This window comes from Cervus canadensis, chromosome 2 (genome assembly GCF_019320065.1).
Source record: "Cervus canadensis isolate Bull #8, Minnesota chromosome 2, ASM1932006v1, whole genome shotgun sequence".
NCBI classification, from domain to species: domain Eukaryota; kingdom Metazoa; phylum Chordata; class Mammalia; order Artiodactyla; family Cervidae; genus Cervus; species Cervus canadensis.
This window is the reverse complement of record NC_057387.1, coordinates 107193197-107210766: the sequence shown is the minus strand read 5'-3', so window position 1 is coordinate 107210766 and position 17570 is coordinate 107193197. Positions and strand designations below refer to the sequence as shown.

Genomic DNA, 17570 nt, shown 5'->3' with positions numbered 1-17570 from the left:
CACACCTCAGGTCACCGGGAAGAGGAACCGTGAAAGTGGGTGATAACAGGGCAGAGCAAGCAGAGCAAAGACAGAGCCGTGGGTGCTCTCAGGGTGACCCAGCTCCCTGGGTCAGAATGGATGCCATGATATCTCATTGTGACTTTTATTTGCATTTTTTTGACTAGTAAGAGGGTAAAAACGCTGTTTCCCACCCTTTCGGCCTTTGGGATGTCTTCTTTTGAGAACTGACTATTCAGATCTCTTGCCAATATTTGACTGAGTATTTCTGCTTGCTTTTTCCTTGCTGATTTTGGAGACCTTTGTCATAGGTATAGTGAATATCTTCTCTCATTTTGGGAGTGAGAAGCCACTGCAGGCTGCACCTTAACTCTGTTAGCAAGGAAGTACCGGCCAGGTGCTGGGGTGGGGGAGGTCACTGAAGACAGCAGATGGGTGGAAACAGATGTGTTTGAGGAAAACTAACCCGCCAGTTGTGTATGGGGCAGACTAAGGGAGAGAAAAAGAGATCAAGAAAACTGAAGGCTCTAAGAGGAATGTAGTCACTGTACTTTAGGCCGGATTCAAGGTTTGCAAAGTCGGGGACAGCGCACAAGACCTCCATCAGTTCCAAAATTCATGAAAAGGACTCAGAACTATTACTTAATGGTTATGGTTTATTACAGTGAAAAGCTACAGTTTTAAATCAGACAAGGGTAGAGATGCACAGGACAGCATCCGTAAAAGTTCCACTCAGAACTTTCAGTTATCTTGTCCCTATGAAACTGCAGACAGAGCCAACATTCCTGGGGAACAGGATGTGACCATACTGCCAGCCAGGAAGCTCCTCTGAGCCTGGGCACACAGGGCTTTTACTGGGGCTCCATCAGCTAGGACTGACTGGCTACCCAGGTGACTGACCTCCGTCTTCAGCCCCTCTGGAGGTCAAGCTGTTGTCACATGGCCCAAAGCCTCCACCTTATCTGATGTGGCCCCAGCCCCTGGGTAAGCAAAGACACTCTGATCAGGTATTTCAGTGGCTTAGCTAGGTCACCTCCCAGGAGCCCAAGGAAAAGGCCAGACCTCTCTTTAGGTAAGATTAATAAACAGGGATAAACTGATTGTGTCTGAAACATTTCTATAACATGTGACGATCCCACATTTACAAATGAGCCTCATGGTAAAAATCAAGAAAAGATCTCCACCTCCACGTCACCAGTAAAATATTTCCAACTATGCAACAGAAGAATCTACTTCCAGGAGAGTCTTCTTGTGGGGAAATCTTCTTATCTCACCGACTTGTTGGACATGAGTTTGAGTCAGCTCCGGGAGTTGGTGATGGACAAGGAAGCCTGGTGTGCTGCAGTCCAAGGGGTTGCAAAGAGTCAGACACGACTGAGCAACTGGACTGAACTGAATGGCTTCTCTTGGAGCTGCAGAGAAAGAAACTACGTCTTGTCCTTTTCCTAATTGTCCTAATTTGGGAGGTCACTTAGCTTCTGTGGATTGACGGCTGGCACTGCCTCTCTGGTTTAAATGTGTTGATTTTCAAGGCAACTGAAAGGTATTTTAAGAATGACAAAAATAAATTGTGTTTATAGATTTAAAATATATACTTAATTAAGAGTTATCAAGTACCTGTTTCTAGAAGATTTTAAATGTATATTTGAGGATTTTCTTCTCACTACAAAGTCACTTTCCTACTAGATGTAAGCATACAGATGCATTTTAATGTTTGGTAATCTGGTGGTATATCATACGGCCCTAAATTTTGAAAAGTATTTATTTATTCATTTCTTTTACTTGACTGTGTGGGATCTTTCCTTGCCACGCCCGGGCTCTCTAGCTGTGTCATGCAGGTTTAATTGCCCAGAGGCATGTGGGATTGCAACAAGTTCCCCAACAAGGGATCAAACTGGAGTCCCTGCATTGGAAGGCAGATTCTCAACCACTGGACCACCAGGGAAGTCTCCCTAAAAATTAGAATAAGAACACAGAAATTTGCCGCTCCTTATCCCACACAATGCAGTCTTGACTTACTAGCACATACTTCCAAAATTGACCATTAGCCAGCTTTGGGATCTTGGGCTTGTCATTTCAACCCTCTGGTTCTGCTGCTTCTTTTTCTAAATAAGAACTGGACCAGATCATTTCTAACTTCCTTCTGCTTAGAACAATTCTCTCTCAGAATAAAGTTGATGTTTTGTAAACATACATGGGAACTCCTGAAGACTGAGGTTGCTACACAAATAAGAATCCACTTCGTTTCTAATATTTACCTTTTATAACCCAAAGTAAGAAATAATCTTTAGATAAAATACATAAAAAATTAAATATTTTTTAAGAAACATATCATTAATTCCTTAACAAATACAGAGCAACAACTATGGACTAATGGAGCATAAATACTTAAAATATTTACCTGTACTTTATTTTGTGAATGATTCAGAACGAAATGTCAGTTAAATAGAGACTTTAATAATAGCCTGCCCAGTAAGCACCAAGTGTGATAGAAAATAGAACATGGGGAATGGAATGTAGCTTCAGGTGATATGCCTTCAGAACTCAGTGACTTTCTAAACTGATTTTATAATTAGAAGGATATTTTTAGCTTATTTTTCAATTGGAAGGTTTTATTATACTCATCTTAATATACGTAATTTCACTTGAATATTTTCTGATTTTAAAAAAAAGGATCTTTCCTCCTTGGTGCAGCCCTGTGTTCCCAGCTTCCATTTAGTTTTATACCACGTTTCAGGGGTGCTGAAACCACGCAAAGCAGCAGGTCCCAGTGACTGCCCACCCACTGCACCTCCTGGGACCCCGAGGAAAGACATCAGGACAGCAGGGTGACCAGTCCATGTCTCGGTGTAGGGACAGCCCTATTCACCTCGAATACAGTGCCAGGCGGTGCCGCCGCTTATACAGAGTTAAAGGCCCAGTGGCGATGCCCTAGGGAGCCTCAACCAGGAAGGGTGAGGACTTAGGGGATGGATTGGGCAGAGTCCTAGCAGAGGAAGATGGCAAGGAGTGGGATACATGGTAAAGAGCCTGTTACAGAGCCAGGAGGTGACCTTCACCCACAAGGGTTGGGACCCCAGCAGAGGTTTGTAAGCAGAGAAGAGACAAGAGCAGACCCATAGGTTAAAAGGGGGACAGAGAGAAGGCTGGACAGAAAGAGTGAAAGTGAAAGTGACTCAGTTGTGTCTGACTCTTTGCAACCCTGTGGGCTATACAGTCCATGGAATTCTCCAGGCCAGAATACTGGAGAGGTTAGCCTTTCCCTTCTCCAGGGCATCTTCCCAACCCAGGGATCGAACCCAGGTCTCCCGCATTGCAGGCAGATTCTTTACCAGCTGAGCCACCAGGGAAGCCTGGGCAGAGAGAGAGAGAGGGGTCCAAATACCAAAGAGGGGACTGCTTTGAAAGCCTTAAAGGATTCAGGGGACAGTGAGGCTTTGACCTGGGGGGTGACAGGAGGTATAAGCGCACTTGAGGCTGGCTCTGGGTTCTGCCTGGTCTCCTGGTTGGCTGGGGGGCATCCGGCAAGGGGAATGTGAGCCCTAGTGGAGTGTTTAGCAGACATCCCAGTGGAGAAGGCCGGTTGACAGATGAAAGTGCAGAGCTCGAGAGAGGACTGTCTGGAGAGACTCAGAATGAGTCAAGGAAGGGAGGGGCTTGGATTGGAGATGATGACCAGATGGTTGTCGTGCAAATATCCTGGGGCCTTAAGGGCAAGAAGAGACCAGACCTGTGCGTTCTGGCCCTTCGCGGGGGAATGGGGCTAAGAGGCAGGTATAGGAACCGGTTTGTGTCAGCCTGAGCACCTGTTGAGTGGAATGCGCCCAGATCGCCAGGGGCGCCCACTGTAGTCTGCGTAGGGGAGTTAGTTTCCTCCAGGCAAGAAAAACTGACTCATTTGAAAAGACCCCGATGCTGGGAAAGATTGAAGGAGTGAAGAGAAGGGGACAACAGAGGATGAGATGGTTGGATGGCATCAGCGACTCAATGGACATGAGTTTGAGTAAGCTCTGGCATTTGGTGAGGGACAGGGAGGCCTGGCGTGCAGCAGTCCATGGGGTCGTGAAGAGTCGGACACAACTGAGCGACTGAACTGAACTGAACTGAGGCAAGAAGGCCCCTTCCTAAAATGCTTTCTCACTGTTGCCGCGAGCTCTAGGCGGCTGGCTAAGTAAGTGTTAGGCGCTCAGTCATGCCAGACTCTGCGACCCCATGGACTGCAGTCCACCAGGCTCCTCTGTCCATGAGATTTTTCCAGGCAAGGATACTGGAGTGGGTTGCCATTTCCTTCTCCAAGGGATCTTCCCAACCCAGAGATCGAATCCGGGTCTACTGCACTGCAGGGAGATAGGCGGCTGGCTAAAGATGCATTAAAGCCAAACAGCTAACTAGTTGGTGAACCCCTCCCACCAGGAGTATTTGCATCGGGAAAAACGGGGAATTTGTTAATTTAAACAAATGCCCCGTGGGAGGACCATGCAGGGGGAGATGCGGAGATTTCCCACGTTGGCCTAGTCTGTACTGCCCTGCACCCAGGTGCCCTCCGGAGAGCTGGGCTGGTCTTGGCCCGCAGAGACGGCTGTCCGGGCATCCGCACCGCCCAGGGTAGCGGCGAGGGGGATGGGCTGCGCGCAGAAAAGGACGCCAGGGATTGCAGCCACTTGTCTTGCTGGACTTGGAGTCGGATTTTGGAGCCGTCCCTCTAGATTTCTACTTCACACCCGACCACTCGCACTCCCCTCCACTCCAGTTTCCCATGTTTGCTCTCTGTATCCCTAAGCGCGTTGAACTAGCTAACACAGAGGCGGTTGTTGTTGCTTAGTTGCTAAGTCTGACTCTGCGACCCCGTGGACTGTATGTAGCCTGCCAGGTTCCTCTGTCTATGGGATTCTCCAGGCAAGAATACTGGAATGGGCTGCCATTTCCTCCTCCAGGGGATCTTCCATAGCCAGGGATCGGACCCACCTCTCCTGCTTGGCGGGCAGTTTTCTTTGCCTTCCAAAAGTCAGTGTGAGTGGGCAGGGGGACTGAGGGTAGGATTGAAGACACTTTGTTTCTCCTCCTCTCTCCCCTGTACCCATCCCGGGCCGCCAAGGCCTCGGGGTACCTGGGGGCAGCCAGATTCCTCCGTGAGAGGCCTCGCCGCTGGCCCCCTCTCCACAGTCTGGTCAGGAGCGGACGCCCTCGAGGGTCCCTCTCGGGGCTGGACCCGGGGCGGCAGGGGCGGGGGTCTTCTGGCCGGTCCCTGTGAAGGACCGCAGGGGATGTGCGGCGTGGGCAAGACGGGGGTTTGAGGGCGAACCGGGCAGAGGGTCGCCTCGCCCCTTCCTTCCAAGCTCGCCCCGCGATCTGGCGAGGTCTGGCCAGATGTCGAGCAAGGGCCCAGAAGACCAAGACCGCAGCGCGCCGGCCCCCACCCATCCTGCCCTCCAAGTCTCCTCTGGTGGGGCCAGGCCCGCGGCCGAGGAGCGAGGCGCGGATCCGGCGGTGAGGTCCCGGGCCGCAGTCGGCGCCCTGTGGGCCCGGGTCGCGCCGGGTCCAGGCTCCCCCGCCCCGCTGCCGCCCGGCCTCGCCCCCGCCGCGCGCGCCCCTCCCGCCTCCCCCGTTGCCGTGGCAACCCCGGGAGCCTCCAGGCGCGCGCCCGCCCGCCCGCCTGCTGGAGCGCTCGGCGGCGGCGGCGGCGGCGGCAGCTCCGGCTCCAGCCGAGCGCGCGGTGACCCCGCTCCGGAGCCCGTTCGTCGCCCCCGGCCCGGCTCGGGGCCCCCAGCGCGGCTCCCGACCCGGCCCCAGAGCCGGCCTGGCTGCCGGCCCTCATGGAGCTGCTGGCCGCAGCCTTCAACGCCGCCTGCGCCGTGGACCACGACAGCTCCACCTCGGAGAGCGACACGCGCGACTCAGCGGCGGGACACCTGCCCGGCAGGTGAGGACGAGCGGCCGTGCCGACCCCCGAGCGCCGCCGCTGCGCGTCCGTGGCCCCAACTGGCGTCTCCGGCCAGGGACGGCTACCCGAACGGCCTGTCTCCCGCACCCCTTCCCGCGGACCAGGCAGCCCCTCACTGCCCCCCGCGGCCCCTCGTCGTGCCGGCAAGCCGCCTGGGGTCGGGGGTGCGCCCCAGCCGGACCGCCGACACCCCGGTCCCCGTCCTGGCCACCTCCCGCGCCCTCTCCCGGGAACCCTGGGCGCACGCGTCCCGTTGGGCTCCCAGTCTCCGCGCCGCGTGGCCCTGGGGCGGTCGCTACCCGGAGGGGACAGGGGGCCGTGTGACGGCGCGCGGCGCGGGGTGCGCAGTGCGCGCAGGGCTCCTGGCCGCGGGACCCGTCGGGGCGGCCGCTCGGCGCCGCGGAGCGGACAGGGCGCGCCAAGTTTCCTACGCCTGCCCGCGAGCTCCGAAAACATGAAGGTCTGGGCGGGCTGGGGTGGGAATGAATCACCCGGTCGCGCCCTGGTGCGGTGACAAAAAGGGCCTGTGGGGCGCGCTCGGCCGGGAGGGGCGGCGGCCGCTCGGCCTGGGCATCCCGGGGCAGAGTCCAGTTGGCCAGGGCCGCCCGTGCGAACGCCTCTCGCCGGCTGGCCGAGGTGGGTCGCTGCTTAAAAATAACCCGCCCTGCCCCTCCTACAGCGAGTCGTCCTCCACCCCAGGAAATGGGGCCACGCCCGAGGAGTTCCCAGCCCTCGCCGACAGCCCCACCACGCTCACCGAGGCCTTGCAGATGATCCACCCTATTCCCGCCGACTCCTGGAGAAACCTCATCGAACAAATAGGTGGGTGTCCCTGGCGGCGGCGCGGCGTCCCTGGGGGGAAACGGGGGCTCCTGGTGGGCTCAGGGGAACCCTGCTCCTGGAATGCAGTTGCGTTTCACCTGGGCAAAACGCACCTGACAAGGAAGGTTCTTAACATATTTGGCTCTAATGGTTCCATAGGCAAAACTGCGGCACGTTACTAGTAAGCTGTATAATTGGGCTTGAGCGAATGTGTTTCTTTCCTGCTCCCTTGGACAGGTGTACTTGCCCAGCTCTTTCCTGGGCAAGGAGGGCTTTCTGTCCTCTTATCTTTTCTGCCAGGAAGTCCAGGGGCGAAGTGCTTCTGGGCCATGCAGGAGGGAGGGCTCCGTGAGCCACTCTGGCCATCCCAGGGGTCTGGGGTAGACCTGGAAAGGGAGAGGGGTCTGCAGAGAGTCAGGCTGACCCGAGCCATTCTGGAAGGAGAAACAATGACCAACTTTGCTCCGGGGAGGAGAGGTACGGTAGAGAGAAGGCGGGAGCCCCAGAGGCCCCCACCCTCACTCCCCGGGTTAGGGAGAGAAGCCTGGCTCCACCTGCCTGTTCCCATTGTGGCTGGAAGTCCAGCTGCCTCACAGCTGCAGCTGAGACTCTGAAAGCAGTCCGTGGAGTGGGAAGGTGTCCCAGGAACCCGAGCACTTGCAATTAAAAGAATTGTTGATGACATCGAACTAGTTCTCATTGTCCTCACCAGAGGGGGCTGTGAGTGCCTAACATGGGGAATGGGACGGCCTCTAGATCTTTTCTGTTCTTCAGTGTTGTCAGAGCAGCCGTTTATTCATTGAATTAAAATTTTGACTTGAAAATGCCCTTCCCTAAATTGATCATCATTGTCCTTCATCCCAAACACTCGGACAGACACAAAGTGTCTCTCGTAGAAGGGGGCTTCCTTTGCCCTGGGACACCGGTGTTTAGGAGACTTTTCAGGCAAGTTCTCTCTTCCCCTGGCTGGGGTTTTTCTGGACTGAACCCTGGGAGGAGCTGAGCCCCTGCAAAGCTGAGGGTGGAGCCCTACACAGTTAAGCCTCGCCAGACTCCAGGATTTTGTTCCCAGCCCCCTGGATGTGGGGCTGAGTGGTAGCAGCTTTTCCCTTTGTTCACTGGGGCAAATGGAGAGGGGCTGTTCTGAGGACAGGCACCCACGAAAATCCCTTTGTCCCACCTCGGTCACATTGCCCTTTATAGCGAGGAGGGCCACTGTGGCCTCAGCATAAGCTGGGAGCCTTGACTCTCACCCTCTAGAAAGGGATACCTCTGGCTGGGATCAACGTCAGAACTAGGAAGGAAATCGGGGTGGGGGTGGGGAGATCCGTGCCTCAAATCACGGGAGAGAGGCTCCCTTCTGCGGCGTGGGCGTGTGGAGACCTCCTTCCTGGGGAGCCAGCGGCATCAGCTCAAGGCTGGGAGTTGGAAGCCCTGAACTGGGGTACAGCGCTCCTCCCGGCCCTCGTTTCCTCCTGTGGTGAACAGTGGAGACTGACATCCCCAGGCGTTTCTCCCACCCTGTGCTGGTGGGAGAATATGTATTTCCGGCTTCTGGGCTGGATCCTGGGTAGGTGCTCAACAGATGTGCTGAACACGCAGGGCCGAGGCTGCCTCCTTCTCACATCCTTCGTCCTCGACTCGAGGCCTGTGCCAAGCAGATTCCTACAAGAGGCCAGCTGCTCCCACTTAGCTCAGTGAATGAAGGGGATTCTTTGCCAGGTATCAGGAGAGGACAACACGTTCCTAAAGACGCAGACGAGTTAAGAGGGGAGGAAAGTGGGAAGACGCTGGGCATTTATGCACCACTGTGTTGGACTGTGGCGGCTCCCACTCAGGCCAGGAGAGAATGATGCCAGGACTGTGTGGCGTGGTGTACAATTGTCGTTGTTGCTGGTGGCCCTAGAGGTCACAGACCCCGAGGCCCTGTGATTGCACGTGTGTGTGTTTGCGTGCGCACACGTGCGTGTGTGTCCTGTGGTTGTCTCTGGCACCTAGCAACTGCTTGGGGCCTAGGAGGTGCTCACTAAGAAACAAAATTCCCTGCCCTTTGGAAGTTTCTATCTGAAGAATTCAAAGGAAAAAGAAGAAAAAATTCTCTTCAAAAAGTAAGATTTTGAAGGACTCCAGGAGCCTTGCTTCTGCAGGGCAGCATGGCCAGCCTGATATAGATCATTTTAATTAAGAGAGATGAGAACTGAGCCTTCTAATTCTGCTTGGATATAATACCAGGTGCAGGCTTTTACAGGGAAAGTTAATTTTGCTTAATGAATGTACAAAATTGAAAAACATGATACATCATCAGTATATCTCAAATACAAAACTTTAATCTGCTAATCTAGTTCCTCAGTTATAGCTACTTTGTTTCTATTGTAATCTGAATTTTAAGGCTAATAAAAATAAACACATTACCAAAAAAAAAAAAAGGTTACCCAGTGTGTCAGATAATCCTTTGTAATCACAGTAACTCCAGGAAAACTGGTATTTAAATTCATATTCTGAAGGCTTCAGAAAGAAGTATGAAGTTTTAAGAAAATGCTAAAATTACTTGTATTGGAAGTCTTTGGTTTATTCTAATAGAATATCCAGGTTTAAAAAAAAAAAAAATGACCTGAAAGAATGAATGTATTCTGTCAGTCCAGGAATGAGGAAGAAAGTTCTGGAGGTGGTTCAAGTCAAGCAGTCACCTAGCTCCCTTCCCTCCTCCATTCTCAGTGTTTGGGCTTCATGTCACCAGATGGCTGCCACAGCTCCATGCCTCACATCCTCAAGCAGTCACATACAAAACCAATAAATAAATAAAAGCAGCTTGTCCAGGGATCAAACCCATGTCCTCTGCATTGGCAGGCAAATTCTTAACCTCTGGGCCACCAGGGAAGTTCCCCTGGTTTCTTTAAACCTCCATAAAAATAGTATTGAAATCACAGAAGATTAATTGATACAGTGTTGCCAACAATAGTTATATCTTATGCTTATCACTGAACCGGTTTGTGTACTGGCTTTAAACCTCTGCCATTACAGCTCAATCTGGGTTGCATTTAGCATAGATTTAGATTCTCTTTTTTGTTCCTTTGTCAAATTAACTCCATGTTGTAATCTGCTAGATTCTAATGTAAAATCACATCATCTTTTTTTTTTTTAAGTAAAGCTATATTAATCATAAAGGATTTATAATTTAGCATTACGGAGCATAAGAAGCCAAGTAATTTAACCCACACGTAATTTATTGGGTTCCTGTTATTTATAAACTATGAATATAATTTATCCAGCCATTTTTCAGGACTTAGAAGATGGTCTGTTTTTCCCTTCCTTTTCTCTTCAGGTTAGATGTACTTAGCAATTAAAGAAGGAATAATAGGTAATATTTATACTGCATTGCGTGAGAAAGTGCTTTACAAGTAGTACACTTATCCTTGTTAGAACTTTCCCAGGAAAATCATCTTTTGGGCGGGGGGGCAGTTTGTGCCAGGTCTTACCTGTGGCACACAGGATCTTTGATCTGTGTTGCAGCACATGGGATCTAGTTCCCTGACCAGGAATTGAACCCTGGCCCCCTGCAATGAGAGCAAGGAGTCTTAGCCACTGGACCACCAGGGAGGTCCCCATCTTTGTTTTTATAGATAGAAATATCAAGGGCCTCAACTGCTCTCCCAGGCTCCAGACCAGTCCAGCGTAGCCATCAGGTGGACCCACATCTCTCCACCACCCTATCCCCAGTCAGACCCTCCTCCCATGTTCCCCATCTCCTGAATAGGGCCACCAGCCCTCCCCTGCCTACTGGTCACCCAAATATCAGTCATCACCCAGCACCCGCCAATCACCAGGCCCCATCTTATACCATGTAACTATCCCTGAATCAGGCACACGGCCCCATCCTTCCCCCACCACGGTGTGCAGGCCTCCATCACTGCTCCCCTGGAGAGTGGGCATGGCCTCTTTCTTCCCGTCCGTGGGCCTCCTACAATGCAGACCAGAGCTGCTTGCCTGAGGGGCTTCCCCTGGGGCTTGCCTTTTGCCCGCAGGATGGGTAAGACCCCAGAGGTGACCCTCTTCTCTTCCCAGTCTCATCGCCAGCTGGGCAGCCCTGCCTCCCCTCTCCCTGGGCCGGGAGCCTTCTTGCCCCTGATCCTTTCCGCTGCTCCTCTGTGGGGAGACCATCCCTCGCCCTGTGGCCAGGACATCTGAAAAGGAATTTTTCCCTGTGGAGGTGCTGCATTTTTACTGACTCCTCTGTACCCCCAAATCTCCTTGGAAACTCAGAAGGCACTTATTTCAGATCAGGGAAGTAAATCTAAAAGTACGAAAGAAAAAAAAAAAAGGAATGTTTCCCTTTTGAATCATAAGATTGATGAAATATTGTTTTTTTTCCTTCAAAATGAGAATTTACAACGACTCCCATTTTACCGATGAATAGACTTGAGTTTTAATATTGAAGCACTTAAGGCTTTGAGAAGCGTCCTGCTGGGATGCTGAAACATAATCGGGCCATTTCCATCAACTCTGCACATGTTGGTTATTAACATGACAAGTTCTGGATCCTTGTTGTTTGCTGATTATGTGTGTGAAAAGCATTTATTTGTGCGACTGGGTTTTGATTCTATTCAGGGATTTCTTTATTCCTTGTTAGAAAAAAAAAATAAACTTATGCGCGCAGATCCTTCCCAAGAAATGAAGACAGTGGCAGTCCGTTCAGTGGCCCTTCCCTGAGACCTGTGGGGGTCTGGCTTCTTTGTGTTTTCATGGGCAAAGCATTTGCCCTTGATCCCTTGTGGCTCAGATGGTAAAGTATCTGCCTGCCATGCAGGAGTCCTGAGTTAAATCCTTGGGTCAGGAAGATCCCCTGGAGAAGGGCCTGGCAACCCCCTCCAGTATTCCTGCCTGGAGAATCCCAAGGACAGAGGAGCCTGGAGGGCTACAGTCCATGGGGTCACAAAGAGTTGGACAGGACTAAGCAACTGACACTTTGACTTTTTTGCTTTCAGGAGTCTAAAGCTGTGACTTAGTGATTTGGAAAGCTCCGCATCTGAAATCTCTATCGTGTCTTCAAAATGGTTTGATTTGATTTCAGGGCTCCTGTATCAGGAATACCGAGATAAGTCAACTCTCCAAGAGATTGAGACCAGGAGGCAGCAGGATGCAGAAATACAGGGCAGTGCTGACGGGTGCCCATCCAGCGAGGAGGCTCCGGAGGAAGATGACGGGGAGGAGGAGGAGGAGCCAGCAAGCCCACCCGAGAGGAAGGCCCTGCCCCAGATCTGCCTGCTCAGCAACCCCCACTCGCGATTCAACCTCTGGCAGGATCTTCCGGAGATTCAGAGCAGCGGGGTGCTGGACATCCTCCAGCCGGAGGAGATCAGGCTGCAAGAGGTAACGGGCTGCCCGGGGTGAGAGCTTCCAGTCAGAATGAATGGGTGTTTTAACAGCTTGGGTGAGGCTTCCTCTCTGGGGTGAGGCTGGTTCACCAGAGGAGTTACTGGCAGGGTACCTCTACCCCCAACATGCAGGAAAATTCACATTATTTTACGTGCGTGGGTGCATGCCACATCACTTCCATCGTGTCCAACTCTGTGCGACCCCAGGACGGGAGCCCAGCGGGCTCCTCTGTCCATGGGATTCTCCAGGCAAGAATACTGGAGTGGGTTGCCATTTCCTCCTCCAGGGGATCTTCCCAACCCAGGGATCGAACCCACATCTCCTAAGTCTCCTGCATTGGCAGGCGGGCTCTTTACCCCTGGCACCACCAGGGAAGCACAGGCAACAAAAACTACCTTGTTACCTCCTAAGGTAGCTCAACCCCGGTGCTGTGTGTTCTCCACGTCGTTGTTTCTGTAGACAGTAAGACTGCATTCTCTAAGCTCTTGCTTGTTATTGTGGAGACTCTCCGTGGCACGTGTGAGCACCGATACAGTTGGTGATGCTGAACTCGTGACCGTGAACTGGCTCTGTTCCTCTGTGCTTTACTTTTCACTTGCACATCTTTATTTCTAATTTTCACCTGAACCCTGGGTGAGTGGGGCTCTGAAAGAAAGCCCTCAGCATGTCCACCCTTCCTGAAATGGTGTGGAAATCTAGGACTTGGTCTCTTCTTGGCCTTCATCCGATGGTCCAGGCAGACCCTGCCTGTCAGGTAGGCTGAGGCAGGGTCACAGAGTCGCTTAATAGTTTGTGGCTAACAGGGAAAAATAGCCTATAAAACACAAACAGTAATAGAAATGAGAAGCTAAGAAATGTAGGTGTTGGTGTATATATATATGTAGTCATATATATATATATACACATGTAGCTTTATATACAGAGAGTCGAATCAGTTCTTTTAAGATTTTTTTTAATGTGGGCTATTTTTAAAGTCTTTAATGAATTTCTTACAATGCTGCTTCCATTTAATGTTTTGGGGTTTTGGCCATGAGGCCTGTGGGATCTTAGCTGCTCGACCAAGGATTGAACCCACACCCCTTGCATTGGAAGGTGAAGTCTTAACCACTGGGCTGCCAGGGGTCCCTGTTCAATCCAATTCTGTCATCTCTAACCTCTCACGCCCCGTTTCCCCAGCCCCACCACTCACATGCTCCTTCAAGCCCGCCCTTGAGCTTGTTCCTAGTTGCAGTCCTGACTTTCTTTAGCTCTTGGCCCGCCTGTGCGAGATTCTGTAGAAACGTTCATTCTTCTCATTTATTTAAAAGGCAAGACTGCAAACTGTGCGCACACGTACTGACCAAGGCTGAGACTAGTTCCCGACCGGGTTCATCAAACACAGGCTCGGGTGGTATGATGCCTTTGCTCCTTGAGAAGCCTTGATGACACTCGATTTTTGAAGGGCCACCCAGGGTCCACTGCGTCCTGCCCAGCAGACTCAGAAGAGGTGGTTTTAGAGTCTGACACCACTTGTGACTCATGAGCGGTGATTTGTAAGCAATGCCACAGGAATTTTGTTTTTTTTTTTAGTGAAACTGATGTCAGAAGTGTCTAGTCATACTACAGGGCTCCTCCCAGCTTCTCACAGGATACTGTGAGAGGACATAAAGAACCACATGCCCCACCTGAAGCAAAGATGCATGGTCAGGAGATCTCCACGAGGCAGGTGGAGCTAGACTGGGGAAATCCCAGCAGGCTTTACCACCCAGAGCAACCACGTGGAAGGTCTAGAACCCAGGGAGAAGCCCCCCTGCAGGTGGCCATCCCTCCTACCTGAGAGACCCAGGGGCTCCACCACCTGCAGATAGAGCCACCATCACTCACCTTTTTTTCCTTCCAGTTTTGAGATATAATCGACACACTTCACTGTATAAGTTTAAGATCTATGATTTGCCTTCCATGCGTCATGAAATAATGACCAGAGTAGTTTTCATCGATAAGCTGTTTCTGACTCTTCGTGACCCCATGGACTACAGCACGCCAGGCTTCCTTGTCCTTCACCATCTCCCGTAGTTTACTCATATTCATGTCCGTTGAGTCTGTGACGCTATCCAACCATCTCATCCTCTGCCACTCCCTTCTCCTTTTGCCTTCAACCTTTCCCAGCATCAGGGTCTATTCCAATTAGTCAGCTCTTCACATCAGGTGGCCAAAGTATTGGAGCTTCAGCATCAGTCCTTCCAGTGTATATTCGGGGTTGGAAAATTCCGTTTTGGATTGACTGGTTTGACTTCCTTGCTGTCCAAGGGACTCTCAAGAGTCTTATCCAGCCCAATTCAAAAGCATCATTTCTTCAGCATTCAGCCTTCTTTATGTTCCAACTCTCACATCCATACATGAGTACTGGAAAACCATAGCTTTGACTCTGTATGGACTTTGGATAGCAAAGTGATAGCTCTGCTTTTTAACATGCTGTCTAGGTTTGTCATACCTTTTCTTGCAAGGAGCAAGCATGTTTCAATTTCACGGCTGCAGTCACTGTCCACAGTGATTTTGGAGCCCAAGAAAATAAAATCTGCCACTGTGTCCACTTTTCCCCCATCTATATGCTGTGAAGTGATAAGAATGGATGCCATGATCTTCGTTTTTTGAATGTTGAGTTTTAAGCCAACTTTTTCACTCTCCTCTTTCACCTTCATCAAGAAGCTCTTTAGTTCCTCTTTGCTTTCTGCCATAATGGTGGTGTCTTCTGTATATCTGAGGTTGTTATTTCTCCTGGCAATCTTGATTCTAGCTTGTGATTCATTCAGCTCGGCATTTCACATGATGTGCTCTGCATATAAGCTAAATAAGCATGGTGACAATATATAGCCTGGACATACTCCTTTCCTGATTGTGAACTAGTCTGTTGTTCCATGTCGGATTCTAACTGTTGCTTCTTGACCTGCATACAGGTTTCTCAGGAGATAGGTAAGATGGTCTGTTAGTCCCATCTCTTTAAGAATTTTCATCAGTTTGTTGCGATCCACACAATCAAAGGCTTTAGGGTAGTCAGTGAAGCAGTTTTTCTGGAATTCTCTTGATTTTTGTATGATCCAGCAAATGTTGGCAATTTGATCTCTGATTCCGCTGTCTTTTCTAAATTCAGCGAGTACATCTGGAAGTTCTTAGTTCTTGTACTATCAGAGCCTCGCTTGAAGGGTTTTGAGCATTACTTTGCTGTCATGTGAGATGAGTGCAATTGTACAGCAGTTTGAACATTCTTTGGCATTGCCTTTCTTTGGGACTGGAATGAAAACTGACCTTTTCCAGTCCTGTGGCCAAATTTTGGTAAGGTTTGCAAATTTGCTGGCATGTTGAATGCAGCACTTTAATAGCATCGTCTTTTAGGATTTGAAATACCTCAGCTGGAATTCCATCACCTCCACTAGCTTTGTTTGTAAGTAATACTTCCTAAGGCCCAGTTAACTTCACACTCCAGGATGTCTGGCTCTAGGTGAGAGACCACACCATCATGGTTAACCAGGTCATTAAGACCTTTTCTGTACAGTTCTTCTGTGTATTCTTGTCACTTCTTCTTAATCTTTTCTGCTTCTGTTAGGTCCTTGCCATTTCTGTCCTTTATTGAGCCCATCTTTGCATGAAATGTTCCCTTGGTATCTCTGATTTTCTTGAAGAGATCTCTAGTCTTTCCCATTCTGTTGTTTTCCTCTATTTCTTTGCATTGATTGCTGAGGAAGCCTTTCTTATCTCTCCTTGCTATTCTCCAGAACTCTGCATTCAGTTGGGTGTATCTTTCCCTTTTCTCCTTTGCCTTTCACTTCATTTCTCAGCTATCTGTAAGGCCTCCTCAGACAGCCACTTTGCCTTCTTGCATTTTTTTCCCTTTGGGATTGTTTTAGTCACTGCCTCCTGTATGGTGTTACAAACCTCTGTCCATAGTTCTTCAGGCACTCGTCTATCAGATCTAATCCCTTGAATCTATTTGTCACTTCCACTGTATAATCATAAGGGATTTGATTTAGGTCATACTTGAATCGTCTAGTGGTTTTCCCTACTTTCTTCAATTTAAGTCTGAATTTGGCAATAAGGAGTTCAGGGTCTGGGCCACAGTCAGCTCCCAGTCTTGTTTTTGCTGACTGTATAGAGCTTCTCCATCTCTGGCTGGAAAGAACATAATCCATCTGATTTCAGTATGGACCATCTGGTGATGTCCATGTGTAGAGTCTTCTCTTGTGTTGTTGGAAGAGGGTGTTTACTATGACCAGTGCGTTCTCTTGGCAGAACTCTATTAGCCTTTGCCCTGCTTCATTTTGTACTTCAAGGCCAAACTTGCCTGTTATTCCAGGTATCTCTTGACTTCTTAATTTTGCGTTCCAATCCCCTATGATGAAAAGGACATCTTTTTTTGTTGTTCGTTCTAGAAGGTCTTATAGGTCTTCATAGAATCGTTCAGCTTCAGGTTCTTTGGCATCAGTCCTTGGGGCATAGACTTGGATTACTGTGATATTGAATGGTTTGCCTTAGAAACAAGATCATTCTGTCATTTTTGAGATTGCACCCAAGTGCTGCATTTTGGACTCCTTTGTTGACTATGAGGGCTGCTCCATTTCTTCTAAGGGATTCTTGTCCACACTAGTAGATATAATGGTCATCTGAATTAAATTCGCCCATTCCCATCCATTTTAGCTCACGGCATTCCTAAGATGTCGATGTTCACTCTTGCCATCCCCTGCTTAACCACATCCAACTTACCTTGATTTATGGATCTAACATTCCAGGTTCCTATGCAGTATTGTTCTTTACAACGTCAGACTTGACTTTCGCCGCCAGACGCATCTGCAGCTGGGAGCTGTTTCTGCTTTGGCTCAGCCTTTTCTACCGTAGAGCCTGTAGACTCCAAGACTGGGCCGCCTCAGGCCAAACAAATAACAGGGAGGGCGCATGAACCCCACCATCAGCAGAATATTTGATTAAAGATTTGCTGAGCGTGGCCCTGCACCAGAGCAAGACCCAGTGTTTCCCCACAGCCAGTCCCTCCCGCCAGGAAACTTGCACAAGCCCCTTCTCATCCGTCAGAGGGTAGACCGTAAGTTTAGTGATCCCCTGTCATCTCATTAGATACAACATTAAAGAAATAAAGAAAAAAAAAGGAAAAAAAAGAAATAAAGAAAAAAATGTTTGTTTACGCTGAGAACTCAGGATTTACTCTCTTAACTTTCATATATAGCATGTAACTAACAGTAGTGTTAATTATATTTATCATATTATACATTACATCTTATTACTGGAAGTGTGTACCTTTTGATTGCCTCAGTCAGTTTCCTTTCCCCATCCCCGTACTTCACCACACCCCACTCCTGCCTTGTTAACCATAGTCTGATCTCTTTTTCTATAAGTTTTTTGTTTTTGATATGTTGTTAATCTACAACACTGTATTAGTTCCCATTATACA

General features: G+C 49.8%; 1 protein-coding gene across 2 annotated transcripts in view; it reads left to right on the top strand.

The window, feature by feature from the left end:
* NGEF (neuronal guanine nucleotide exchange factor) overlaps nt 1-17570 on the top strand; it is a 120147-nt gene that overhangs the window by 69480 nt on the left and 33097 nt on the right. Inside the window, exons 1-3 of one of the 2 annotated variants that reach the window (XM_043462013.1) lie at nt 5647-5920; nt 6621-6763; nt 11832-12130. In XM_043462013.1, coding sequence (XP_043317948.1) covers nt 5814-5920; nt 6621-6763; nt 11832-12130 — 549 coding nt within the window. In that variant the 5' untranslated portion in view covers nt 5647-5813. Of the gene's footprint in view, nt 1-5646; nt 5921-6620; nt 6764-11831; nt 12131-17570 lie in introns of those variants that run through there. The other variant, XM_043462011.1, reaches the window with a different exon arrangement.